The 22,108-nt window shown below is 33.6% G+C and overlaps 2 protein-coding genes across 2 annotated transcripts; one reads left to right on the forward strand and one right to left on the reverse strand.

Moving 5' to 3' along the window:
• Window positions 1-11,580: 11,580 nt before the first annotated feature.
• On the forward strand, window positions 11,581-13,731 carry LOC139862122 (protein NUCLEAR FUSION DEFECTIVE 4). Its single transcript, XM_071850675.1, has one exon. The coding sequence runs from the start codon at window positions 11,601-11,603 to the stop codon at window positions 13,323-13,325; it is 1,725 nt and encodes a 574-aa protein (XP_071706776.1). The 5' UTR covers window positions 11,581-11,600; the 3' UTR covers window positions 13,326-13,731.
• A 551-nt stretch (window positions 13,732-14,282) lies between these two features.
• Window positions 14,283-17,980, reverse strand: LOC139863512 (monoterpene synthase TPS4, chloroplastic-like). The gene is made up of 6 exons (XM_071852138.1): window positions 17,704-17,980; window positions 17,212-17,590; window positions 15,824-16,042; window positions 15,546-15,684; window positions 14,666-14,917; window positions 14,283-14,573 (listed from the first exon to the last, which is right to left on the reverse strand). The coding sequence occupies exons 1-6, from the start codon at window positions 17,978-17,980 to the stop codon at window positions 14,283-14,285; spliced, it is 1,557 nt and encodes a 518-aa protein (XP_071708239.1).
• Between the last annotated feature and the right edge of the window lie 4,128 nt (window positions 17,981-22,108).

Raw genomic sequence — 22,108 nt, forward strand, 5'->3', positions numbered from 1 at the left:
ATATCTATGTCTTTTCTTGTAGTGATGTCGCATCCTTGGTAGAATATTTGTACTATTTGACAGGTGTCTAAACCATGTTGCGGACATCCTCTTAACAACTTTCCATATCTTGTCCACGCCTCATATAGAGTTTCATTTGGTTTTTGTGTGAACGTAACAATTTCTGCTTGAAGTCTTACGGCTTTAGATGCAGGAAAGAATTGTTTAAGAAATTTGTCAATTAAAACGTCCCATGTATCAATCGCCCCTTCAGGTAACGATTCCAACCAATCTTTGGCTTCTCCCTTTAAAGTCCAGGGAAATAACATGAGATATATCTGTTCATCCTCCACTTCTCGTATTTTAAATAGTGTGCAGATCCTATTAAAGGTACGTAGATGTTCATTTGGATCTTCCTTTGGCGCACCACTAAATTGGCATTGATTAGTTACCATGTGTAGAATTTGTCCTTTGATTTCATAATCTGGCGCATTAATGTCTGGATGAGTAATTGCGTGACCTTGGCCAGTGCGTTTAGCTCTCATTCGGTCTTCCATACTTAAAGGTTCCAGATTCTCCATATTTGAATTTGTTGAATCGGTATCACTAGATGATTCTGATTTAATAGTTCGTTCCTCAACAATCTCTGTTTGAATGATTGGTGGTTCCGGAGGAAAGTTTAGTGGTTCAGGATCTATGAACCGTTCCTGAATATTTTCTGGATTCTCAATTGTGAGGTTTGTTTCAAAAACTGGATTATCGGAAATTTGAACTGAAGTACTTGGTCGACTGGATGACGATTCTAAAGAAAAATCAACGGCGGTTATATTTGTTAAACGATGTCTTGATCGAGTTACAGGTGGTGAACGTACAAAAGGTGATGAACGTCTTGCTCGGTGCATTCACAGAATATCCTATTAGTTTTTAAAAAGGAAAGAAAAATTATAATAAGTTATCCAATCAATAGACTTTTCTGATTTTGCCCACGTTTCGAATAGCCAAAAGATGCAGCAGAGGGGCAGGATTCGTTTGGTCTCAATATAATTGAGGACTGTTTGGCTCCAATAACCCGGTCCACGTACAAATCCAACTATTACTACGAACCAGAAAATTTTGATGTCTATCAATTTAACCACTTAAAATAAATTTTCGTAATTTTAAGAAATTTAGATAAGAAGTAGAATAAAATTCTAAGTCCTAAAACTAGAATAGCGAGAAATAAGAGAGAAAAAGATTGCGCGTCGAAAAATGTCGAAAAAGAAAAAAAATGGTTGAAAAATAAAAGGTAACGGAAAAATAAAAGAAACTTATCAAAACTTAAAAATACTTAACTAATTTAACCTTATTACTACAACTAACTTAAAATTATAATCGCAAATTGAAATTACTAATTGGAATGATAATTGATACATAGTAAAAGGTCTAAAAATATTAAAGCTTACAAGGAAAAACTAAATCCCAAATGGAAATAACTTAAAAAGAAACTAAAACTTAAAAAGGCGTCGCAAAATTCTAAAGCACCTAAATCTTAGTCTAAAGAAAAAGCACTTAAGGAATTCTACGGCAAAGCCTAAAAATATAGGAGTAAAAATAACTATAGCAAAAACTAAGTTTAAAATTAATTATGAGCTAAAAAATATAAATATTACGCTACAACGATTAAAAAGGTACAAAATATAAAAATATACAAAAAGTTGTAAAAAGTACAATTTTTATAAAAAATATTATTTTTATATTATTTATTTTATAAAACTACTAATTTTACAATTTAATTAAACTTATTAAACAAAATACATAAATATAAAGTAAAAAGTAAAAATAAAACTAAAATTAATAATAATAATAATAATTAAGTAATTAATAATAATAATAATAAATTAAAACCCGTGATTAGGGTTTTGTCCGTGTGTCAGAGGTCCTCCGCGAGTTGCGGTGAATAAAGAGGAAAACCCCGCGAGTCGCGGGGTTCAGAAAAACAGTTGACAGGTTTCACTTTTACGCGTTTTTCTTTATTTTTTTTTTTTTATTTATTTTTCTGTTTTCTGTTTTTAATTTAAATAAACGATTTTTAATAAAATTTATATTTTTATAAATTAAAATAAAGATAAAGAAACTTATAAAACTTAAATATTTAACAAAATCCTAAAAATACTTATATTTTTGTTTTTTTTTTTTTTTTTATTTTTGAATAATTAAAACGTAATTTTTACAAAAACGACTTTTAATAAAAGTAAATAAAAATCTCTTTTTTTTTTTTTTTTATATTAGCGTTGCGCTTCCGGCTTTTAAGATTGGATCCCCGGCAGCGGCGCCAAAAATACTTGATGTCGAACGAGGTGTATATAAAATAGCTTATATTTTACGCAGGAAATACTATTAAATACGATACAATTTTACACAAGATATTTATTTATTTATAGAATGGATATACTTAAACCTTGCTACAACACTTATAGGCAGTGTACCTAATCGTACAGTAGTGTAGTTTTTAGTAAGTCCGGTTCGTTCCACAGGGAAATCTTTAAACAAAGCTCAACGCTATATTAGTTAACTTTTATAAAAATACAAATATATATATAGGTAATATTATTATTATAAAGGGGGGTTTTTACCGTTTAATGACCGGTTTGTCGATTTTAAGACTTTAGTCGCAGTTAAAACCTAATGTAAAATATAAAATAAATACAAGACTTAAATTAAAGCGTAAAGTAAATAACGATAATGAAATTGCGAATAATAAAAATGCGATAAAAATTAAATTGCGATAATTAAAAAGTACGATAATTAAAAGTGCGATAAAATGAAATAACAATAAATAAAAGTGCGATAATTAGAAGTGCAATTAAATATAAAATAAAGGAAATAAAATATGATATAAAAGAATTATGCTTATTTAAACTTCCGTAATCATGATGTTTGACGTGTTGATTTTAGTTTTATGCCCATGGGTTAATTGTCCTTTGTCCTGGATTATTTAATATGTCCGTCTGGTTTTTGTCCATAACAGTCCATCAGTCATAAATATAAATTGCAAGTGTCCTTGTCAAATTATTATTATACCCGAAGATAAATATTCCAACTAATTGGGGATTCGAATTGTAACAAGGTTTTAATACTTTGTTTAATGAATACACCAGGTTATCGACTGCGTGTAAACCAAGGTTTTACTACTTTGTTAACAATTACACCAATTACCCTTGAATGTAATTTCACCCCTGTTTTAATTATTCTAGTGGCTATTAATCCATTCCCGTGTCCGGTTAAATGAACGATTATTCGTACATATAAATACCCCGCCCATCGTGTCCGATCGAGTGTATATGGTAATTTATAGGGACGCCCAATTGTAAATCTTTATATTAACATTAACAAACTTTCATTTAGTTAAACAAATATAAAGCCCATTAATAGCCCATAGTCTAGTTTCCACAAGTGTCGTTCTTTTGTCCAAACCCCAATTATGGTACAAAGCCCAATTACCCAATTTTAATAATTAGCCCAACATCATGATTACTTCGTTTTAAATAAGCATAATAATAACTTAGCTACGAGACATTAATATAAAAAGGTTGAACATAACTTACAATGATTAAAAATAGCGTAGCGTTACACGGACAGAATTTCGACTTACACCCTTACAACATTCGCTAACATACCCTTATTATTAGAATTTATAATTAAAATTAAAATTAAAATATAAATATATATATATTACGTATATATTGAGAGAGATGAAAAAATGGTGTTGATGTTTTTGATCAGAATTCGGGTTGATTTATAGCCAGAATTGATTTTTGGGGCTCCGCGACTCGCGGCAAAAAGGCCTTCAAACTCCGCGAGTCGCGGAGAGGTATTTTCATTTCTGGCCCTTGGAGTTTCTGGCTGCCGACGGTTTTAATAATATATATATATAATATATATATAATTAATATAATTAATTATATATTATATTATATTTATATATATAGTTAACTTGTAATTTTTAGTCCGTTGCGTCGAGCGTTAAGAGTTGACTCTAGTCCCGGTTCCGGATTTTCGAACGTCCTTGCGTACAATTTAATATCTTGTACTTTGCGTTTTGAATCTTGTACTCTTGTGATTTCGAGACGTTTCTTATCAATAATTGGAACCTTTTTGATTGTCTTTTGTTCTTTTGAGCTTTTTGGTCGTTTGCGTCTTCAAATCGTCGAATCTGTCTTTTGTCTTCACCTTTTATTATTTAAACGAATATCACTTGTAAATAGAACAATTGCAACTAAAAGCTTGTCTTTCTTGAGGAATAATGCTATGAGATATATGTTCGTTTTTAGCATTATCAGCAAGCATTAAACTTGCACCATTTCTCACACTTACAAAGTGTTTCTTTCTTTCTCTCCATTATCATCTTTGTTCTTACACTTCATTATTAGTATTCTAAATCAAGAATCAAATCACTAAAGGTAGTTATAAGCCTACTGAATTATAACATCAAGAATCAAACCACTAAAGGTAGTTATAAGCCTACTGAATTATAACATCAAGAATCAAACCACTAAAGGTAGTTATAAGCCTACTGAATTATAACACTTCGTAATATATACAGAAGAGGAAAAAACAAACAAGACACTCACAGAGACCAAAAAGATAGGACAGTTGACCCAAATAGTGCCAAAATAGTTTGCAATATGTTAAAATGCAAAAACTACAACATTTTACAGAGGAAAGGACCGCCTACATCTAATCTCCCCATACTCCACTTTAGTGGAATTGGGTATTGTTGTTGTTGTTGTTGTTGTTGTCTATATTAATAATCCGGTATTTCAATTTGAGAAGTCTCAAATTAATAGTCAACTTCCATATATAGAAAGAAAAAAAATAAGAAGTTTAAGTTCTAATATGCCCTTAAGACCACTCCCAACTATGACGCCGTCATGGGCACTTCCTCAGCGCCACATCAGCTTTCTCTCTCCTCTTTTCTCACCACTTCCTCCCATAACACTCCCATAACACACCATTGCCAACCATGACATACTTCCTCAATTTTTTTATTTACTTTATGTATTATTATTAAAACTAAGTTAGAGTTAAAAATCAATAATTTACCAATCAAATATATGAAATAATGATTAAAAAAAAAAAAAAAACAAAAATCAAAAGAAGACTACACGTATACTACTAGTATAGAACTCCCAATTTTTAGCAACTATCAATTTTGTAGTGGGTCCCATATAAATAAAAATATAAAATACAAAATTAAATAAATTACACCTACCAAACTCATCTTCAACCTCACCCCTTCCTCAACCTCACCCACCTTTTTTTAAACTTCCATTTTTCATGATATATAAATTTACAGCAAAAAAAAGGAAAAAAAAATGCACTGAAAATTGAAAAAACCACAAAACTTCGCCCTCACTCTCGTGGATATGAGGAAATTTTCCAGGGCGAGGAGCTTGAGTACGAGGGAGGGAGGAGCCATGGCGGTACAATGCCATCGGCGCCCTCGAGGAAGTGCAAGGAGGGCGGCCCGATGGCTCACCGTTGGGAGTGGTCTAATGTATGTGGATAGAATTAAACTAGAAAGAAAAAGTAAAGGTAAAACTGAAAAGTAAACAGAAAGTACAGTACTTTTATGACATTTCCTTAAACTGTGTGTTTTTTGACTGTGAACTATTAATATAGGACAGAGGAAGTACTAGTTAAGAAGAGTTAAAAAGTCGTCCGTAACAAAAACATAGTGATATGAAAGTGTCATGTCAAAAGATGGGAAGATGACCCATATATGTCACGGAATCACCGATATTCTCCTTTTCCTTTTTTTTTTTCTTTGTCTTTTTCTTTTTTCTCAATCTACTCACACAAAATATCTCATTAACTCCTACTCCCTCCGTCCCAGATTAATTGTCCCCAGACAAAAAACACACAGTTTTAGAAAATTCCACTAACTTTATTTCTCCACCAATGAAATATCTTCTCTCTCCAGATCCACCAATGAAATATCTCCTTTCCTTTCTATTTATGGAAGTAGACAATTAATTTGGGACATCCCAAAATAGAATACTGGACAATAATTTAGGGACGGAGGGAGTACATTGTAGCCCTTATAGCTAAGTATGACATAAATTATTTTTTTATTTTCATTAAAACAATGATAACATTAAAACAATGTTTTCATCAATAGATGAAAAAGACGAACAAATATATAATCGAACCAAAAGCACTGCAAGGTTCAGAAACAGTAAACGATCTCTATCACTAAACAAAGAGTAAAAGCTAACTAAGTCGAGCCTTGAGCAACCGGATTACTAAAACGATCCCGAAACACTAAAACAATCAGATACAACAAGCAATACAAAAACTCAAATCTTTTTTTTTTTTTTTTTTTTTTGAATGGCAAAAAAATTAAATAAAAAGGCGACTAGCAAGACGCTAGAAGCAAGGGGAAAAAAATATAATTACAAAGCGTTCAGAGGGTTTTGTAACCACCCTGTCCAATTAACACTACTCTTCTTATATCTAGCATACAACCAATTAAAACTATCAACGATAATGCTATCAAAAACATGACACTTGCGAAACTTTGAATCGTTAAAAGTAATGCTGTTTCTTAGCCGCCAAATATTCCAAAGAGTAGCGAAAATAATCACCCGAATAATCATTCTTTGCTTGCCGTTTTTGGGAACACCATCCACCCAATTCCATATGCCATCCAACGAGTTCCATGCCGGAATATCCAAATTAAACCAGGCCGCTAAAGCGCTCCATATATCCATGCTGGTAGCACAGTTGGTGAATAACTGCAAATCATCTTCAAAATCATTAGAGCATACACAACAAATCCAATCATCTAACTCCAATCCTTTCGCCACCAAGTTAAGCTTAGTAGGAAGACGGCGTAACTTCAAACGCCAAATGAAAACATTGATCTTTATATGTGATGACCCGAAAATTTTTGACTTATTTAAACCAATTCTCTATACGATTTATTATTTTAACACGTTAAACAAAGTCTGTTAGATTGAGTCTCAAAATTTTAGAACTGTTTCATATATACAATTACCTATGACTACTCTCGACGATTCATGAACAATTATATGTATGTATATATATATATATATACAAGTAAAAACGACTTTCCTGCAGTAAAACCCTATTTGCTACAGTAAAAATTACTTTGCTACAGTAAAACACTATTTGCTACAGTAAAACACTATTTGCTACAGTAACACTATTTGCTACAGTAAACACTATTTGATGTCGGCGAACTAGCAAACAGAAACAGAAAAGGCGGCCATGCGATCGCATGGCAAAAACACTGAAAACTCATGCGATCACATGAGCTACAGTAAATCGAAAAGTACTATAAAAGGTCAGTTTTGCTCGACGAAATTTTTCATAAATTATATCTGTACGTAAATTTTATAATTATAATTATAATTATAATTATAATTTTCAGTTTAATAATAATAAAATATATTCGAGGGTATTTTTAATTCGGGTTTCAAACCGTTTTAAAATAAGGAAATATTGTGTATTGTTCGGGGTATTGTTCTTGAATCCAAGACCAACCATACAATCGTCTACCATCATTACGTCTACGCAATTTGCCTACAATATTGAATCGCAATATTGAACTGTGAGTTATAGTCTCCCTTTTTAAATACTTTAAATATTTTTGGGCTGAGAATACATGCAATTTATTTTAAACGCGATAAGACACAAGTACATACTAAATTCTACACTGAGTTAAACCGAAAATCCCTTAGCTTTGGTAACTAGTAGCTGCCAGTACATAGGATATGGACTGGTGGGCGCGAATAATTGTATATGGATCCATAGGGCTTGACATCCCCGTCCGAGCTAGAGCGCTAGCCTTTTAACGGACGTATGTTATTTGAGTTTAAGACACGTTGGTTTGCGTGTATTAAAACGAATGGGGTAATTATCACTATAGCGTTAAGTTTAGTTACCAGGGTGCTCTGTTACGTAGAATCTATTGATAAACTTTTGATGAAATTTTGTGGTCTATCTTTATATATGTTTATGACTCGAGCAATTAAACCTATAACTCACCAACATTCGTGTTGACTTTTTAGCATGTTTTATTCTCAGGTCCTTAGAATGCTTCCGCTGTGATGTGCTTGTTGCCTGCATGGAGTTTCTCATGCTTTGTACAAAGTTTATTGCATTCAAAATAAAACTGCGTTGTGTAATAAATAATTGGACTGTGATGTCAACCTGTAAATTAAAGACTTATGTATTTCGGGGTTTTGCTTATACCTAAGCACTTGCCCACATGTTTATAACTTTCTATGTTTAGAAAGTCACTTATTTTAATGAATGCAATATTTTATCAAAACGTATCATATAGAGGTCAAAACCTCACTGTGGAATCAATGATTAACGTGCCGCGTCAATAGCGATTTTGACGGGTCGTTACATTATAGGAGCGTATTTACACCATAAAGTAGGTTGCGATGGATCTTGTTGGTCAATAGAGTCGATCATTTTTCTCGCTTGCGAAACCGAATAAATACCAAACTTGAACCCATCCCAACACCATTGATCACACTCATTTACAAGCTGCACCTGATTCACAATATCCATTAATTGCTGCCATTGAATCGATTCGATCCCTCCTCTCGGTAATCTACGCCAGCCATAACTCTCAAACGACATTGCAACTCTGTCAACCACTTTGCAAAACTTGTTACATTCTAAATTAAAGAATCTGGGGAATCTCACTGCTAACGGAATACCTTCAAACCACGGGTCGTACCAAAAGTTTGTTGCACGACCATTACCAATACACATTCGCAAATTAGAGACATTAAGTGCATGAGAAAAAGCAACTTGATCAGTACACTTCTTTAGATAGCTCCAAATTCCAGACACATTATTAGCACAAGGCATAGAACCACCTATACTTGGACCATGGATAGCAGTAATAATATTGACCCAACTCGAATTCGGATTATTTAAAAGACGCCATCTCCATTTATTAACAAGAGCCAAATTAAGAGACTTGAGACTAGCAACCCCTAACCCACCAATTTCAATTGTGTTTAAGACCACCCTCCACTTAATCCAATGAATTTTTCTCACATCTTCCTTACCGCCCCAAAAAAAATTAGCACGCAACTCTTTGAGTTTTTGAATAACAACTGCCGGGGCTTTAAATAAAGACATATAATACGTGCCGATCGCTCCTAGCACTGATTTTAAGAGAGTGAACCTTCCACCCATCGAGATCATATTTGCCTTCCACGAAGCAAGACGCTTTTTAGCTTTATCAATCACATTTTTCCAACTTTCCATCCTATTCATGTTATATCCCACCGGCAAACCTAAATGATGAAACGGAAGAGACGAAAAAGAACAACCCATGAAACTCGCTAAGTAATTCACTTCCGATTCGCTAACTCCGACACCATAAAGGGAAGATTTGATAAGATTTATTCTTAACCCGGATACCCGAAAAAAACACTCAAGGATAATCTTGAGGTTAGCTGCATTAGATTGAGACCATTCTCCCAAAAATAAGACGTCGTCTGCATATAAGCATAATGCTAATCGGGTAAACTTTTTACGAGTTCCTACCTGAATCTAACCCAAGCTGAACCCAAACAAAGAGAAACAACCCAAAAATACGACAAACCGTACCCAAACTACCCAACAACCGATTTTCCTTTCGGAGTCTTGATTTTCGGAGTCGTGATGATAGGCTTTACTACCACACCGTCAACCTTCAAACGATTAAAATTCTTGCCCGCTCAATTTTTGATCGCATAAGATGAAACCTTAGCCGAAGAGCTACCAATCCTAATACCCGGCACATAAGGAGGGAGAAAACCTTCTTTCTCAAGACCCTCAAAAAAATCAATGTTCTTATCCGCTTCAACACAACAAACATCATCAAGGGTCCTCGATACATCTTTTCCTGAAATTAAAGTATCGCATAATTAAGCTTATAGATTTGATTAATTAATTACGAAGTATAAAGTATAAATATTCATTTTTTAGTATCGACTTTCCTTATATAATTTTGATATTAATATTTTTTTAAGCCGAGTTTAAATAATAAACATGAAATTAAATTATAATTATATAATTAAACTTAGTCATTAACACTACTTTTAGCATTTAATATTTTCTAATTCGTGAACTAAAAAGTCATTAAAGTATCATTCTACTTCTACTATTTGTTATATATATATATATATATATATATATATATATATATATATATATATATATATATATATATATACATGAAAGCCACTAAAACTTTTTATCCACAATTTCATCTATTATTTTATTTGAGAAGTTAAATTAATTGCAAAATAGAATAATAAATTGAACAATTTACCAAAATACAGAGTATCTTAATTTGAAAAAATTATGTTTGAGGACATTCTTTCGGGATGGAGGTTGTAATATTGTGTGGTACTTAATTATTAGATCGGTAGTTGATAAGTCTTTTAGTCTAGCTAATTGTCGAAGTCTGAAATATTTTAATAAACCTAAGAACTAGATAGAGTCGCTCAATCTCTAAATGAATCATCTAAATTCGTTACAAACTCATGAAAACAACGTTGGAAAATCCAAGAACATCACTTATGAGACGGCTACCAGAAATTCATTTAGAGCAACCAAGAAAAAGATATTCTTGGATAATCCACCTCATGGTGCAGAAGCTTTAAATAATTCAAAGAATGCAACGCCGAAAAAAGAGGGCGAAGAGAAGGGGAAGTAGCATCGTCGGAGAAAATGAGAAGAAAAAATGCTTTGATGGGAGAAATAGCGGTAGAAGAGATCCGACTAACTTCGCGACGTAATTGCTACTAGTTTTAAACACCTAATACCAACTCCGATGCAATCCAGCGACCATGGTCACCCTCATACTCGACCTCACCACACCGAATGCCAAAATACCAGTGCACGATCGGTACTCGTCGCCTACGAAATGACACTGGAAGAGAGAAGGATAGTCGAAGCACATATTAAAACCTTCGGAAAAGAAGAGAAGACAAATCAGACCCTATGAAAACAAGAAGAAAAAAAATAAAAGGGAGACAAAACTGACGGAAATTGAACCACCGAGGAGATGTCAGTAGCCAAAAACGAAGAATTCTATCTGGAAAGCCTACTTTTGAAAACTTGCAAGTTGTGTGTGGGAGAGAGACTCGCCATGTTACTATATATATGAGTTTTGGCAAGGTTAATGAAGTTTAATAATTTTAAGAATTTTGTTAACGACAATTCAATGTACTATCATTAACATGTTTTAATGACTTGTACAATTTGATAATCGTCATTTTAAAAATGACATGTAACCACCGGTTACAATACGTTAAAACTTGTTAACAATAACATTTAGTCCTTTCATACTCCGTTTATTATTTTCCTTTTAATAAATTACAACCCGGTACAACAAATATTTTAAAAAATTGTAATGTCCATGTGAACCAATACCCCACTTGTTGCACCCACCTCGGGTGATCTTATCTATCCCACCCTGTCTGTATTCTGTAGCATAAACATACATACGTACATACGTATATATACAGTTAATACGTCTATTTATATATGCTACTGCTAATCACGCTTGTTTCCTGTCTATCCAAATTACTCCGAAAACCATGGGTGAAACCGCCCCTTCACCTACCATTCCCGGCATTATTGTCCACGTGTTCCGTGGCCGTTGGTTCTCACTTTTCGCCTCTTTCCTTATCATGGCCGGCGCCGGAGCTACTTACCTCTTCGGCGTCTACTCAAAAGACATCAAATCCACCCTCGGATACGACCAAACCACCCTCAACCTCCTCGGCTTTTTCAAAGACCTCGGCGCCAATGTCGGCGTGTTCTCCGGACTAATCGCTGAAGTAACCCCAACATGGTTCGTCCTCTTACTCGGGTCCACTTTCAACTTCACCGGTTACTTCATGATCTGGTTAACCGTCACTAACCGAATCTCAAAACCCAAAGTATGGCAAATGTGTCTCTACATCTGTCTGGGTGCTAATTCACAAAACTTCGCTAACACGGGAGCATTAGTTACAACCGTTTCTAACTTCCCTGAAAACAGGGGAGTTGTGTTGGGCTTATTAAAAGGCTTTACTGGGTTAAGTGGTGCAATTATGACCCAAATCTACTTAGCTGTGTACGGTAACGATTCGAAATCGTTGATTTTGTTAATTGCGTGGTTACCAGCTGCGATCTCGATCGTATTCGTGTATACCATTCGTAAAATGAGTCTGGTCAGACAACCGAATGAGCTAAACATGTTTTATCGGTTCTTGTACGTGTCGATTTCGTTAGCGCTTTTTATTATGGCGATGACTATTGCTGAGAAATTAGTTACGTTTTCATCCGCTGCTTATGCAGGTTCTGCTTCTGTTGTTATTTTTCTGCTTTTTGTTCCGCTTTTTATGGCGATTAAACAGGAACTGAGTCAACTTAATCAGAAAGACAAACATTTAACAACGTTACAAGTTGTAGAACAAGATGTTAAGATTGAGAATATGAGTAACCCAAATGAGCCTATTGACTCGAAGGTAAAAACTGACACGTGCTTTGCACGTGTGTTTTTGAATAAACCTGAAAGAGGGGAAGATTATGGTATTTTACAGGCGCTATTAAGTACAGATATGTTGATTCTGTTTATTGCAACTTTTTGTGGGCTGGGAACAAGTTTAACTGCAGTTGATAATTTGGGCCAAATTGGTGAGTCTTTAGGGTACCCTACGAAAACGATAAAATCATTCGTTTCGCTTCTAAGTATTTGGAACTACTTCGGCCGGATTTTTGCTGGATTTGTATCGGAGATTTTGCTAGTAAAGTACAAGTTTCCGAGACCGCTAATGTTGACATTAGTACTTTTTTTGTCGTGTATCGGTTTATTACTGATCGCGTTTCCGATACCTGGATCGGTTTACATTGCGTCTATTATCATTGGATTTTCATTTGGGGCACAACTGCCTTTGATATTTGCGATTATTTCGGAGGTGTTTGGGTTGAAGTATTACTCGACGTTGTTTAATTGTGGGCAATTGGGTAGCCCGTTAGGGTCGTATATATTGAATGTTCGGGTTACTGGCCCGTTGTATGATCGAGAAGCGTTGAAGGAGCTTGCGAAGAAAGGGTTGGATAGGAAAGGGGTTAAAGAGTTGGTTTGTATGGGTAGTCATTGTTATAGGCTTTCGTTTATTATATTGGCTTGCGTTTGTTGTTTTGGTGCTATTTCGTCGTTAATTTTGGTGATTAGGACTCGCGAGTATTACAAAGGAGATATATATGAAAAGTTCAGAAATGAAGGTGATCAGGTGACACAGGTGAAGACTAGCCAAGATGGTAACAATACTTGACATTTTCTATTTTTATTCTTGATATATAATTTGTAACGTATAGTTTCACGCATTTTTAATCATTGAATGTAACTTGTTTTAAGGAGAAGGCCGATTGAAATGTATAGGTGTGATTTGTGTAACATTTTGGTTCTTTTAACTACGGTAGTTATTAGACCACTTCCAACGTTAATACCATTCCTCTGTTTTAAACAACCGCATTGGCATCAACAAGTTATGAATGCGTGGTTATCGGTTGATTCGTTCTACTAAAGACGGAGTAAGACGAGTTAGGGTGGGACCGGTTGTATTATTAGTTAATGTAGGAGTCAAAAAGTTTGTTTCTTCGGTCTTTCATCGGTAGTAATTAGTTTTTTGTGACAAAGTACTAACGTGCAGTGTAATCCTTTAGTTCTTTGATGTTGTGACTTAATTGTCCAAACATGATTTGTACTTTTTAGATGTATGATTTACTTATGATTATGATTGTTCAATTCTTTATGCAATCAATTTAATTATTAGTCACACTTGATGACTAGATGAAGACGACACCAACAACAAAATCTAATCTCATGTAAACGAGGTATAAGGAAGTAAGATGTAGACGATCATTCATCTATCTTAAAATAAAGTGAAGTCATTTCTCTACCAAAATTCTTCAAAAGTAGCGAAAGTCCTCTTAATATTCTCTATGGATAGGGCGATTGCTTCCGAAACCTCCGGCCAATAAGTAGGTTAAAAAAAGAATTAAAGTGTGATAGGTCATGAAAATGGTAGAATTAAGTTTCAATGTGTTTTAGAACTGTCCAAAATTCAATTTGAACTCTAAGTGACAGTCAAGTCGTCAATAAATCAACGCTTGCTGACTTGATAAGTTAATATTTGTCCAAAATATGGAGTGATTAATCATTTTATTTTATCAAATGGAGCATTAACCAAAAGTCTTACATCGATATATTTAACTAACATCACACATTTTCAGAAATCAACTGGTTTGAAGAACAAATACTTTACTTGATTTTTAACACTTGATAAGTAACTATCTTCATTATGTTGATAAGCAACTTGAGAAGCTCTCGATGAGTTCAGGGCGACTCGAATAATCGGCAATAGCATCACATTTGGTTTAACTAACTCTGCATTGAGATCTTTCCATAGCTCATGAATAAGCTCCAATATCTGTTTTCTTCCTTCTTCCTCACATGTTATGCTCCTCTCCTTCATGAGTAACTTTATGCTTGATAATACATCCCCTCTTTCCTCCTCTTCCTATACATATTTATCATGATTTAGTATTAAGGTTTGAGATCGTAAATATTAGAAAACAAATATAATTGCTTATATTCTTTTGAAGTTAATACCTTTGAAGTTCCTAGATCATCCCAAAGCCGAAGTATGGTTCCTGCCAAGCTGAAGAATTTAGGGTACAGATCAAGAAAATGTGTGATATTTTCATTTGTAACCCCATTTGATATGAGAATGAATAGATGCACTGATGCCATGTGTGTCCCTGATGTTATAACTCCGTTCTCTATGTAGTCTTTAAAACTTGGTTTCGTTCCATTTTTCACCCACTCGGCTTCCAACATGTAAGCTTCGACCAACTCAATCCACTGTACGGAATAACAAACAATTAAAAATGTTGGACCCGTTTTGTCATCCAAGTAAGAGAATTACACAATAATAATGCAGAAACGAGCAACACAGAAGATTTATTTATGTTGTCGTATGTATTAACCAAGTAATACAAATGGTTAAATACAATAGGGATAAGACGATCTCAAGACACCTATTATAAATTTATCACCCAAAGAACTATGGGATAGTTATCAAACAACCAAAATACCCAACCATAAAGGAGAGAAGCAACTGAAATGACAAAATTATTGACACATGACACTGATTTAACGGAGTTTTTAACGTCCGTCAAAAATAGGGACTAACTCAGCAACATTGACAGACCACGAAAACTAAATCCATCAAAAAAACCAAGGGACTAAATTAACATTTTAATACAAACTACACGGACAACATAAATAAGGAAACTCCCAATATTTAAACAACCAAATTTCCAACAATAAAGGAAACTCCCGATAATTAGGCCGGGACTTTTTGAATGTTTTAATTTGACTTATTATTTGTCTAACGAATTTCATAACTGTAAGGGATATTTTTTCCAATACATAACCTTATCTAATCATCTATTCTTACCTGAAATGATTAAAAACGAAGAAAACTTACTGTCTTTTTCAGAAATGGTTGGGCGTTCAGTCCACATTCGTTATGGATTTGCTCACAAATCTCATTATTTGTATCGTACAATGCCTTGAAGCATATCTGTATGTACTCAGGAAGTTGTTCCCTTTCATTCAAATCCCATCTGTCAAAATAATTTTGTTGCAGATTCAAATAATACTTATTCATCAAACGTTTTAACCACTAGTTACATTAAATTTATAAACTGATTACATGAGTCATGACTAACAAATAAATAAAACGGATAATTACAAAAATAGAACCTTTGAATTGATTTGGTAAAGAGTGCAAGATCATTGTACGAGCCATACGTGTCATATATATCATCAATAACCAGCATAATAGCTAAGGCTTTACCCAGAACAATTCTGCTTTTAGTGTACTTGGGCTCAGGTAGAAGTCCCACAATCCATAAAAAACATTCAACATGTCGGTCTCGAACATAACTTACCTTACTTGTTACTCCCAAATGTTTCCACCACCTAATAATAATTCAAAATCAAATGTTGAATGACTAAAATCAAATAAAAATAACTTGTTGAAGTACAGTTGGACTTAGCCCAAGTGGCCACCGAGTTCCCCGAGTTCCCATTGAAGCAGGAGATCCAGGTTCAATTCTTGGTAACGCCCAAGAATGAATTGATTGGGCTCTTGACTACAGAAGGGGACGCCAATGTGCGCCATTCACCCGTTTACGAGTCTCGTCGCTCGGGGGCTCGTCACCCAGGGATTTTACTCGTTAGTGGGGACTCAATGTGGTTGTCGCTAGGGAGGTTTCATAGCGACCCAAAAAACACACACTAAAAAGGACTATATAAACATATATATATATATATATATATATATATATATATATATATATATATATATATATATATATATATATATATATATATATATATATATATATATATATATATATATATTGGTAGGATCAAGAAGGAAGTAACCAATCGGGGGGAAGCAAAAAAAAAAATTTTCTTCGTTTTTTGAAAAAACTTTGTTCACGAACATTATAGATTGGATGAAAATAAGAACATTTAGAAAAGACACTTCGTGATGAATGTTATTATTTTGGCGGGAAAACGCTCGAAGAAGTAATATATAACAATTATCGTGTTTTTCGAGCGTATGTTGAGGTTTTAGACATTAGATTTTAGATATTAGGGTTTAGATATTAGGTTTTAGAAATTTAGGGTTTAGGGTTTAGATTTAGGATTTAGATTGAGTTTTTAACACGAACGGTTTAGAGTTTAGGGTTTAGGGTTTGGTGTTTTGAGTTTATGGAATAAACTCAAAACACCAAACCCTAAACCCTAAACTCTAAATCGGGCTAAATTTACTTCACAAAACATGAAAAAAAAAAAAAAAAACTTTAACATTCTTCACGAACAATATTATCTTGAATGTTATTTTTGTCGATCGTTTTTCCGCCAAAATAATAACATTCATCACGAAGTGTCTTTTCTAAATGTTCTTATTTTCATCCAATCTATAATATTCGTGAACAAAGTTTTTTCAAAAAATGAATTTTTTTTTTTTGCTTCCCCCGATTGGTTACTTCCTCATTGATCCTGCCCACACATATATATATATATATATATATATATATATATATATATATATATATATATATATATATATATATTACCTATTTATCTCAACTAGCTCCTTTTGAAATAGTGATTGAACATGATTGTAATCCAACTTAGCAAACTCTAACACCATTGGATTGTGATCTTCTTCATTACCATATTCTTCAATGTACCTTCTTGCTTCTAACCTTTCCATTCTCATGTGTCTTGGAACCTCTAAACTTTGAACAATTTCTTTATCAAGTTTCACACTTGATAAATGTGAACTTGATCCGCGGAGGTGTCGTGTAGTAAGTTCTTTTGCGTGCGATAGAAAATCTTCTCCATGTGCACCTAAGTACGAAGCTTCATAAAGACTCAATAATCCTTTAATGTCGTCACATAATGACTTCATTACTTTACCATTTGCATCCATGAACTTGTGAAAAACTTCTGCTAGGTAAACCAAATCATCACTTTACTTCTTTGAACATGAACCATAAAAGATTAAATTTCGATAGCTTGATAAGATAAGAAATTTGATGGAAAATATAAATTAAATAAGATACCGGGATTGGTACGGAGGCCACATTGTCGTTGAAGGCGAAAATGCAGAGCAGTTGTATATAAATCTTCATTAGGCAAAACTCGCGCTGAATTTGATAATATTTCCCTAATTTCTTCTTCAAAATGATACCCGATTCCCAATCTTTGAATACTGTCGATTAGACTTAATGTCGTAGAAGGATTTGAACTCGCCATTAAAGCTCTTCTCGTAGTTTCTTTGTGTTCTTTAATTATGATGTTAGTCATAAGAAGAGAAGTAATGCAGTATGGTGAAGCCATTATTTTATGTGTTTACTTTTTTTTTTTTTTTTTTTTTTTTTTTTTTTGGTAATGTTATACTTTTTTGGTAATGTTTTTAGGAAAGTTGGAAGTTATCTATAGCAATCTCAGGAGTCAAACACATTACTTAAGTTAGATTTTGCATTTATTCTTGGATGAGTGATGACTCATTGGGATGTCTGAGAGGAGTGATAGGTCAAAAAGGTGTGGTAATGGTCTTCCGATTTTGTATTGAGTTCATATGCTCCCCTTAAATGTTGAATCTTCGATTTCATGTTAGATATTTGTAATAAACAGGGTGTCATTATTTGAGATGATGAATATGAGGGAGCGATGTTCAACATGAAGTGTTGATTGATACTTGATATTATGCTTGGTAAGGGAAGCAAAGTCAGAATTTACATATAAGAATAATACTTTTCAAAAAATAAATATTAATACAAAAATTAGGGGATGTTAGAATTTATAATTAGGGATTTGGCTATAAATTTACAATTTTTAATACACCATAATAGACATATTTGAAGAGTTGAGAGTAGCAAACCATTCACATGTATCCGTTGTCACCGCCTCTGTTGGTGAGCATCGTACATGATTCAGTAACCTGCTAAATTTAAAATAGGTTAAGGTAAAAGTGATGATTTTGTAAATATTACGCGATTTTTCGTTTTAGCTATATTTCACTCATCCGAAAACTCAGGATTAGATGATTCAAAAGTCTGACACTCCTATCTCAAAAGGCTATACGTTTCATTTCAAGAGTTACCTTGAGTTCCGAACCAGCCACGGCTACATGCCAAAAACCAGCTGGACAGAATGCAGATAAAAACTGAATCCATATTAAGACCATTTCTAACGGGTCGTCACTCTCCTTCGTCAGATGATGTTTAAAAAGCTGACGAAAACTGATGGCTCCTAACGGGGCGTCAGTTAGCTGTTGTTGCTTCCGTTAGTTAGTTTTGTGACGAATTTGTTTATATCCGTGAGTTTTGCATTGTCCAATCACAAAAATTCCATTTTTAATTAATTTATTTTTTCCCAGTCATTTCTAATCAGATTTTACCACATCACCCTAGCTAATATTTAATACAAAAAACTGACACATCGGTAAAAAAATGTCAGAAACTGACATTGTCAAATCACAGTCAGATTGTACTTTTTGGCCAAACTGCCCGTGATATGATCGCCACTGTTGGAAATGGTCTAATATATTATGCAGTTTATTTTGTGCAGTTCATCACTGGAGGTTCTAATTATTGACGATTAAGAGCTCATCACTTAATTACCTCTCCATTTATAAGGGAGACGGCTGGATTTGAAAAAAAGGGGGCCAACTTAGAAGGTCAAATGGCGGCTAGAATTAATTGGTTGGGGAGGCGACAGGCACTACATGGAAAGCAATTTAATTGGAAGAGGTTTAGGACGGCCGCAAGTTTGCAGATGTACTAATTTTGGACGTTTGTTCACCATCAATTTCCGGAAGTTAATTCATATTTTGATTCTTGATTCATTCACGATTATGAGAGCTGATACGTTTACTTTCACTTTTTACTTCTTCCACCGTCATTGAGTGCATTTCTTTCAAAAATAACTTTATAAATTAAAACAAAAAGTTTATATAAGGTATGATTAAGGACATTTTAGTATATTTAAGTGAAAAAAGTAATTCTGATGGTCGATATATCAACCCCTATTAAATATTGATACTTATAAATTAAATATTTAATTATATACTAATGCAAGTAACGATTTGTTTGTGCTTATTTTATTATGTGTTCATTCATAATTATTGACTTAATTCATTTTAATCACTTAGATAACATTGGAAGTTATGATTAATAGTTTCTTTGATCGGTTTTTCTAGTTTGTTTGAACTTAAATTGTGAGTTTAACTAGCTAAAGACCCGTAAAATTTTCGAGTTTCTGTCATTATATTAAGATCATATTCAATCACGACGATAGAAACGTATATGTCAAACATGATCATGATCTGATATTAAATCGCAAATGTATACCCTAAATATACATAGTAATTAATGATTGAAAAATAGATGTAGTTATATTAAATAACCATCAATCATAAGATTACCGTTTATTCAAATCTAAAAGGTAGACCCACCTGACACTAATTTTACTTACATGCCAGGACTCTGTACCCGTTTAAAGGTAATACTTATAACAAATGAGCACTACTACACAAATGAGAATAAGAACCCCTAAAAGGAATCGGTTTTTAGAGAAAATGTAAAAACGGGTTCCTAAAGTAGCTAGGGAACCGGTTTTAAAAAAGAAGGAAATGGGAAACCGGTTTTTTATAAAAACCGGTCTCTATTCCTAACTTTAGAAACCTGTTTTTTTATTAAAAACCGGTTTCCACTTTAGAAACCTCTTTTTTCACAAAACCGGTCTCAATCGTATAACTTTAGAAACCCTTTTTTTTAATAAAACCGGTCTCGATGCATTTTATTTTTGGGCGGGAAACGAAAATGTTAAAAATTCATTTAGATCTCATTACTTATAGTACCCAAAACCAAAAGCTCACTTCATCCTTCATCTTCACTATATATTTCTGCTTTTACTCTCCCTCATTTACTTCTATTTTAAGGTACACCCAAAAATTTACTGTCTTTTATACAATTACTTCATCTTTTAATCTTTTGATTTCTCTTGTTAATACAATATAACCTTTTAAGTTTTAAACTATAAATGATTTTCATATATTGCAGGTGATGATGAAAAAAGAAATATCGATTATAAATCTGAACTAAGAGATCAGTTAATTTCGTATGACAATGATGATTTATCACTAGCAAGTTGGGTTTCAGAATTACATATAAAGAGATCATGCTATCTATATAAAAATATAAGGAATTATGAACCAGATGAAACTTGCAACTTGCACTATATCTTTAATTTCATGAAGTGATGAATATATATAATAATCATAAAACATGTCTAGAACCAGTGAAAACTCGCAACTAGCACTATAATACATTGTGACCCAGAAAGTATATTGTTATTAACAAAAAAAAAAAAAAAAAGTTTGGAAACCGGTTTTTATTAAAAAAGAGGTTTCTATTGTCAAGAATAGGAACCTGTTTCTTAGCAAAAACCGGTTCCGAAAGTCAAGTTTAGGCACCGGTTTTAAAACCGGTCTCCACTTTAAAAACCCCTATACATAGAAACCGGTTTTAAAACCGGTTTCTAAATCCTTAAAACCCGGTTTCCTTTCTCCTTTTTTGTAGTAGTGGTCCCAACTGACAGTAAATATATAAAGGAAATTGAGGTGACCTGAAAAGTTACCTTTTATAACATGTTGGATGCATATAATAGAACAATTTAAATAGTTGAATGCATACAATATGAGATTTGAAACTTCGATGCATATAATAGAAATTTAGTGAAAAGTTCAATGCATTTTCATATAATTTTTTTGGTAGAAATTAAAGTGGAACCAAATTAAACCGGATGGTGAGCCTCAAGTTTAAGAAAAAAACAAAACATAAAATAAAATAAAAAACGTCAATCATCTTCATCGTTACCCTACCTTTATCTTCTGAAAAACCCCCTTCTTCTTTAACCTCCATCTCTAAAACTATTTCTAAAAATAAAATAAAAAATAAAAAATAAAAAAAAGGTTGAGATTATACTTGAAAAATGGCCCACTATAATCCAATTCTCTCGTCCTTGAGTTTGCGTGAGAAAGAAAAGAAGTAGGGTGAAGGAGCTGAGCGGCTTCAAGGTGCCACCGAGGGCTGGCCGCTGCCATCGATGTGCTACAAGGTGGCTTGCTGGGTGGACCAGGGCGGACCACCGTTGGATCACTCATGCAAATCCATATAAAAAGTATTTGTTCTAGTTGATTTGGCAGGATAATTAATCTTGTCAAATTCTAATTCTTGAGCCACCATCCAAACCTCCACTTATTCCGTTCAGCCACTTATTTAAACCACCCAATCCATCATCTCCTCCGGTCAGTCCTCTGGCCGAAGATGATGTAATCCCTATGTCGAAGTCAAATGGTTTTTCGCCTACAAAGTCGAGTGATAGTCGTGTTACATCGTTTTTGATTTTCAACTTTCCGGATTCTTGGTCTCGTGATGATTGTCGGAGAGTTTTCGAGAATTA

Source organism: Rutidosis leptorrhynchoides, chromosome 8 (genome assembly GCF_046630445.1).
Source record: "Rutidosis leptorrhynchoides isolate AG116_Rl617_1_P2 chromosome 8, CSIRO_AGI_Rlap_v1, whole genome shotgun sequence".
NCBI lineage: Eukaryota > Viridiplantae > Streptophyta > Magnoliopsida > Asterales > Asteraceae > Rutidosis > Rutidosis leptorrhynchoides.